The sequence below is a fragment of the Galeopterus variegatus genome, unplaced genomic scaffold, assembly GCF_000696425.1.
Source record: "Galeopterus variegatus unplaced genomic scaffold, G_variegatus-3.0.2 Scaffold221, whole genome shotgun sequence".
Classification (NCBI taxonomy): Eukaryota; Metazoa; Chordata; class Mammalia; order Dermoptera; family Cynocephalidae; genus Galeopterus; species Galeopterus variegatus.
In genome coordinates this window covers 689,354-697,043 of record NW_007726332.1, presented here as the reverse complement: position 1 = coordinate 697,043, position 7,690 = coordinate 689,354, and the positions used below count along the sequence as shown (strand labels likewise).

The window sequence follows — 7,690 nt, the reverse complement described above, 5'->3', positions numbered from 1 at the left end:
AACTACTTTATTCTAAAATACCACCTCTAGTACTATCCGTAACTAACTATAGAAGCACCTTGGGTCATAGTATTTGTGGTGAAGTATACTTGTGCCCCCAGAATTTTGGGCTGATTCTTAGTATTGTGAACTTCTGTTCTGAAATTCTCATGTAATGGCAGTCACACATTCTTCATTTTAAGATAAAAACAGCCACCTAAGAAATCTGTGGCTTAGCTCATTTTGTTCAAGATATACACCTCAGGCTACAGGACCTAAGGCTCTGGCACTGCCTATATAATTTGTCCATAAAAATAATTTTCTGTTACCTCTAGGTGCAGTGATTCACAGTGATTTTTTTCTGTTTATTTTAATATCTTTCTATACTGTTTGATTTTTAAAAACAAGAATGTATTTCTTTTTCAGTCATAAAAGAAATACAGCTATTTCATAAAAGAAAAATACATGAGAGGAAAAAATAAAGCTATTAAAAAAAATTTTTTTAAGTATTTAAGCATGGTAAACAAAAACAAACCAAAGTTTGCTCTTAGTTTGACATTAGAGTCATAAGATCTAAGTTTAAATCTTTGGTCTGCCATTTATTATCTTTTAGGGCTTCAGCAAATCGTTCATCATTTGAGGTCTAAATTCATCTATCAATGGAAATCCATTAGAAATCTTTAGAGAAAACTTTATCCCTTACAACATTATGTGACTATATATAACGTTCACAATTTCCTTCACTCATCTCATGCATACAAATATATTTAAATTTTGTGTTTTGTACTTTAATAGGCTCATAAATTTATAAATGACAAGTTTCTTTTCTAAAAACGTTCTTTACAATGGAATATTATCATTTGTAAACATCACATTTAAGGACATGGCAATAAGACAAATGCAGAAATAATCAGTACCAATGTCATTTTTATAAAGTATCAAAATTGTTGGCAAACAATTTTATGAATTGGAGGTGTCGAAGCAAACATTGTTTCAACATAAAAGCTGATCAAAGGGGGGCCTGGTCCACAGAAGATGTTTATTTGATGTAACAAAACAATACAGTTAGTGTTAGATCCAACCACAAAGAGCAAAAGGAATGAAAAATTTGTACAATGTACATAGAAAAACAAGATGTTTACAGTGACAGCTATATATTCCTAAAATAATGCTTCTAAAATTACTCAATTATTGAAATCTATATGAAAAAAGAAGGATGTTAATAGCGACAAAGTGCATAAAACCAAATATATTTTGAGCAAATTAACATACTAGGCAATTTTGCTAACAATGCATAATTTTTTTTCTTTTTTACAGTCTGCTCAAAGTATCTTTATACCAAAAGGGTAGGCAGATCATTTAGGTTTAATATCAATTACACAATATTAGCATAAACTTCCACAACTACATAGGGTATTGTTTTCTTTTGAGCTGGCAAAGTGACTACAGAAACATCAGATGATTTCTCTGAACTGAGAATTTTATCCAAATAAATGCCACCTACCTTCCAGATATATGCATATCTTTCTATATCATGTAAATGGCTTTACCCATTTAAATAAACCATACAGCATTTAAGAATCATTATTATATGATTAACAATGTCACGTTCCAGGTTTAACAATTTCATAGGCCAAAAAAAATTTCTTCTTAAAAACTAGTTTTATAAATGCAGAATATATTGCATGAGTAACTGCTGGTATTTTTTAAGAAAATATATTGTGCAATTGTGGCTACCATGTTACTGCTGGCAAAGCATTATTGTTTATTTAAAATGTGAAAAAAAAAACCAAGTAAAAATTTTTCAACTGCCTATGATCATGATGAAAGGTTACTGCCTTTAAAAAATTATATTGGCATCTTATTAAAAATAATTCAATAAGGGACAAACTCCCTAGCCAAAAATAAATAAATAAAAAGGTGCATTTTTAAAAATGATGCTACTGCAATGTAATGGTTTAAATACCAAAGAATTACGAAAATGAGCTGTCTATGATCTGGCATTAAAGAACATACTAAAAAAGAGCATTAAAGTAAATTAAGTAGAAAGGGGATCAAAATTAAACTAACCAAGTTTGTGCAGTATTGTAGCCAGGCTTCTAAAATTAGATATAGAAAATATAAATAGACTGCTTTAGGTAATGAGCCACCAGTGTCCAAAAAAAGGAATGAGATTATGAAAAGCTCAGTTAACTTGATCCAAAGCTCTGAGTAATTCTTCACCCTGCAGTAGGTTTCTGCTGCCTTGTATAGGAGCATTAACTTCACAATCATAACTGGTCAGCTGTGGTAATCCACTCTCATCCATTGATTGCCCCAGCAGTCTACATGCTAAATCTGAAAAACAAAGAGATACCTAAGTATATTCATTTATCTAGTTGAATATTTAGTAAACACCCACTGTGTACTAGGTATTGGGGAAAATAAAGCAAATAACTACTGGAAGTGCTTTTAGTCTACTGGGAAAAACCACAGTTATGCAAACAAGTAAGTGCAATCAGGTGTTATTAGTGCTATGTCAGAAGTGTTTAGAACATACAGTGAAGGCACCAACTTTCTTCTTCTATCAATGCTGATTGCAGATATATATATATCAAGGAGAATTACTAAAAAATGACAGTTCCATCTTGAAATATCTATCCCTGCATGATGGCCATTAGATGAAATGCTACTTTGCTTTTTAATCTTGCTAAGGAACCAAAATCACTTTCACTTGGAGTAAAGCTCCTAGATAAAAAGGTTTCACATATTTTAACTTTTTTTTTTTTTTTTTTTTGGCAGCTGGCCAGTAAGGGGATCCAAACCCTTGACCGCAGTGTTATTACACCATTCTCTAACCAACTGAGCTAACAGACCAGCCCGAAAGTTTCACATACTTTAGTTGTCATGATGTTCAAGGGCAGAAAGAATAAACTAACCAGAGGGTATTAATATAATTGTCTTTTGCTCCATTCCACTCTGTTCACTAGATTTGCATCCTTTTACACGTTTCCAAGAAAGTGATGTAGTAGGTGTACGATCATCTGGCTGCTGTAATAATGTTCCCTAAAAACAGTAATTTCAAGTTTAGTATGTCAAATTTTTTTTTACAGTCAAAAACTTTGAAATCAGTGTAAGTTTAATAACATACAGGCAGGTTTCTTAAATACTGCCCTAAACTATTTTTAATTCTTTCTCTTAATAATATTATGATAAAGTCATCTGCCATCCAGTATGGCTAATGTGTCTATAAATACTTTCCAGTTAATATGTTCTGAAAATATCAGTACGGATTATACCAGTATTGACTTACCCCATAACATAGTAGTCCCATTAATAAGAGAAAGTAACTTAAAGGGAAGAGAATGAGACTGGTGGTGATAATGAGGGTGGAGTAAGGGGAGAACTTCATTTCTTACTCATAATACATCTGAATTGTTTGAAATTTTTACACCAAGAATGTATACATTAAATTTTTGTATTTTTAAATAACAATGTGTACAAAGTAAAAAAAAATCCAAGGTATGGTTTCTGAAAATATAACTTTAGTATTTGGAAGAAACAAGGAATTACCTATGTATTTAACTCGGAAATAGCACATTAGCTAGAATAGAAAAGCAAACATATTACTCTCACATTTACAATTCCTACTGCTTGAAAAAGCGAACCATCATGTTCCATTTTTCGCTTTCTCTGAGCATTCTGCAAAGCTAGTATCTTTGGATTTAGTTCTTCCTCAGGAACGGTAGTTCTGGAAAAGAAAAAAACTTTCTAAATAAAAATAGTTGTTTTATTGTTTTTTTTTTTAAAAAAAAAATCCAATGAGCTCCTTTAAACAAAATACATAATGCCTTAGTTTTCCAATATTAAAGAATGTAATGTTATACGTAAGAGAACTTCCCTAATTACTAAAATTTATCACCTTAAAAGCTAAAACTCAACTTTTTAAAACTGAAAAATTTCTGAACTATGTATATCCCTATTTTATTTTATTTTATTTTATTTTATTTTTTATTTTTTTTTGTCTTTTGTCTTTTTTTCCGTGTCCGGCAACGGATCACAACCCTCAGTGTTGCCCCCGTACCGGACCGGGGACCGGCAACGGGATCGCAAGCCTCGGTGTTGCTCCCGCGCCTCGCTCAGCCAGTGAGCGGGAACCGGTCTGTATGTGGGATCCGAACCCTCGGCGGGAGCGCCAACGCGCTCCCAAGCGGTGCACTGTAGCAGTGCGCCACCGGGCCGGCCCCTTAGTAGTAGTACTTTTTTTTTTTCCCCCCTTTTTTTTGTCTTTTTTCGTGTCCGGCAACGGATCGCAACCCTCAGTGTCGCGCTCGGACCGGGACCGGCAACGGGATCGCAACCCTCGGTGCTGCGCCCGCACCTCGCTCAGCCAGTGAGTGGGAACCGGTCTGTATGTGGGATCCGAACCCTCGGCGGGAGCGCCAACGCGCTCCCAAGCGGTGCACTGTAGCAGTGCGCCACCAGGCCGGCCCCTTAGTAGTAGTACTTTTAATAGTTCATTTTTAAACCTTCTTATAAAGCTGTTAAGTATTCTCGTTTAGTATAGCACTGTGATTTTGCAAATAATTACCTAGAAAGGTGGAGGAAAAAAGCCTCTATGTATTTTTGAAAGTTCATCTCTTAAAATGATTTAGTGCATTCTGTATTCTAACTAATGTTTAAAAAATGCTAAAGTGACTTCATGTTAGACTTTGGTTTATACAAATACAAGGAGACAGTTGCTCAGAAAACTGAATATCTTATCCTCTGCAGCTAATAATAGTAAACTATAAATTAGAGGTCATTGTCATTTATATTACTATATTCATTCATCTATCACTCTATTTATTGAGGAAGTACTACACGTTTGGTACTGAGCTAAGTATTAGTATCACTAAAATGCCCAAGACACTGTCATTGCCTTAGTGGAGTTCAATCATTGTCATTTATATTACTATATTCATTCATCTATCACTCTATTTATTGAGGAAGTACTACACGTTTGGTGCTGAGCTAAGTATTAGTATCACTAAAATGCCCAAGACACTGTCATTGCCTTAGTGGAGTTCAGAGTCTAAAGTCAGTTGGTGACACAGTAATTTATAAAGTAACATTAAGTATTTCTGAGTTCATCTGAAGTCCCAAGAACTTCTCCTAGCTCAGGGAAAAGGCCTCTCCCACACTCTAGGTCAAGGTAGTGAATGAAGCAGGGCAGGGAAAAAGAGCCATATACTCTGGCTATGGCAGTGATTATTTCCTACTGCTACTGATATCTGTCTTGGTCTAGGCACAGCAGAGAAGGAATCATCTCTGTCCTCCACACACTGATGAGCTAAAACTTCTTTATTTTTGCTGGAGCCTCAAATTTAAAACATATCAAATCCCATTACAAATTATACACAGAAACTATAACTTAAAAATTGGGTCATGTCCAGATGTTTGCTCAAACTAGCTCCATAGAAGCAATGTTATAAATCATGCTTAGATTCCTGGTATAGACCTCAAAAACCTATTTAACCTATCTGTAATACAGCTAATATACTACAGATATGTAATGAAAAATGAAAGCTATTTTAATACAAGTAACCATACATAACAAAATTTTAAAAGAAGGCTTATAAATATATACATTGAACATTGAGGACTGAAGACCGTCAGGGTTAATTTGGAATGGAAAATTGGAAATAACCCCTAAGTTGGAAGGTCTTTTGTATCAGGTAAGCTTAAAAAGAACTCCAAGAGATGGAAGCATCTAAGTAGTAAACAACTACGAGAACTATGCCTGGGCCAATTCTTATACATTTACAGAACTTATTGGCTTGATTTTAAGCCTCCAGCACTTAAATAGGTGATACAATTATTTTAGAGGAAATAAATATAAAAGCAAATTTAGAAATAGTTTGAGTGCTTGTTTTTAGTTCAGAATTTGTATGCCAATTTTATGTTCCTTAAAGCATACAGATCAGAAAGTTTGCTGCATATTTAGAAATCATTTATCATCATACACATTTTCTGAAAAATAATAAAAGATAATGTTACATATAAATACCTTTGACTCAAAGTGACAGATAAAAGATTCGGACTTCTTGGATGAGGTTTTTCTGTTTGTTCTATGACTTCTTTTCCTGCTCTGTTTGGTGAGGCTGTCCGACTTTGAGTATCATTATATGATGTTGTGGCACTAGTAATTTCTTTATGTACGTGGGTAGGAGATGGAGATGCAATCAATATTTTAATGTCTTCCATACCATCTTTTGTCACTGTTTTTAATTCATCAGTGGTGGCAGTGGTAGTGGTGGCGTTAATAGTGGGTTCTTGCATCTGGGTCTGCTGGAATACTGTCATTGTGCTCACACTTTGAGAGCTTGCAGAACTGCTTTCTAATGGCGACAGCTGATCAAAGGAACGTAACTGGAAGTCATCATCCATTGGGATATAGGGTGCTAACATCTCCAAGTCTAAATCAGTGTCCTTTAAAACAATAAATACATGAGTTTTTATAATGGCCACTTTGCAAAAGAAAAACAACTTAAACCTAAAGTCACTTCAGACTAAAAATTAATAAAATTTAATATGAAAGTTAACATACCTGAGTGGAAAATGGATTCTTCGCTTCTGTGTCTTCAGCAAAAAGTTTTTCTACCAATTCCAACTTGAATTCATTGACCATATCACTATCCACATAGAAACAATATTCACTGGGACTGTTAGGCTATAAAAGAAATTGAATATGTTAACTTTTCCCTGAAGAGGCCTACATATGTTTTGCTAGTTGTTAGAATTTTCAGACCAGATCTCAGAAAACACATAAAAAAGCCCACCTTGTTTGTCAGACTTTAACTAGTGAGACATTTTTGAGCTTATGCTTATAACTAATTTTGCCAGTATACATATTTTGGACTATGTAATTTAACATCATTTATAAAATTAAGATGAAAAGATGCACTTATCTGTTTATTCTAAAGAATAAAACTTACCTAATAATTCAGGTCTCAAGGTGGTACCTAATTGTCCAATTAACTAGATAATACATATTTTCAGGAATCTACCTTTGTACTGAAAGGGCACACTCCTGTGGTAATCTACCTAAAAATCTCAGAGCTACAGAGGGTTGGGGGATGTGTGTTCAGTGACTTAAATTCTTTCACCTGCATACACTTTAATGGGTGTACTACTATTTTAGAGGTTCTGGGCAAGAATTCTAACCAAAAAACTATAGCTATGTATTCTAAGTATAAAATTCTACTTCCCTCATTCTAACATTTTTGTTAGATTACAAACAAAATGAATCAAATATTTTTGTGTTAGGCAAACCAAGCAACCAGAGCATAGGATATATACTCTAGAAGCTTATGAGATGTCAAATCTCCTACTGTCAGCTTGCCAGTTTTAATAAATATTTAATGTAAAATTATTTACATTATTAGTTAATTATTAAGGCTTATTTGTGCCTCATTTATCAAGTTATACTGTTTAGATCTCAGTTGCCCTACTTCTAAACATATTTTTAGTGTAGGAAGCTTTGAAATTGAGTCATTCTAGATTTAGAAATAGAGCCCTATGTGATGTCTCTAGTCTTGGTCCAGCCTAGCCTATAAGGACAGATCTAGAATAAGAAAGACCAGGGCCGGCCCGGTGGCGCACTGGATAGTGCGCCGCTTGGGAAGCGCGGCGGCGCTCCCGTCCGAGGGTTCGGATCCCATATAGAGACCAGTCCGCTCACTGGTTGAGC

The 7,690-nt window shown here is 34.4% G+C and overlaps 1 protein-coding gene across 1 annotated transcript in view; it reads right to left on the bottom strand.

The window, feature by feature from the left end:
• Nucleotides 1–999: 999 nt before the first annotated feature.
• The window catches only part of HIF1A (hypoxia inducible factor 1, alpha subunit (basic helix-loop-helix transcription factor)), a 47,886-nt gene continuing 41,195 nt past the window's right edge, over nt 1,000–7,690 (bottom strand). The window contains exons 10-15 of the mRNA XM_008566119.1: nt 6,794–6,798; nt 6,548–6,670; nt 6,008–6,429; nt 3,595–3,709; nt 2,898–3,024; nt 1,000–2,316 (exon numbers count right to left, since the gene is read on the bottom strand). Of these exons, the coding sequence (XP_008564341.1) occupies nt 2,165–2,316; nt 2,898–3,024; nt 3,595–3,709; nt 6,008–6,429; nt 6,548–6,670; nt 6,794–6,798 (944 nt within the window). The 3' untranslated portion in view covers nt 1,000–2,164. The remainder of the gene's footprint in view (nt 2,317–2,897; nt 3,025–3,594; nt 3,710–6,007; nt 6,430–6,547; nt 6,671–6,793; nt 6,799–7,690) is intronic.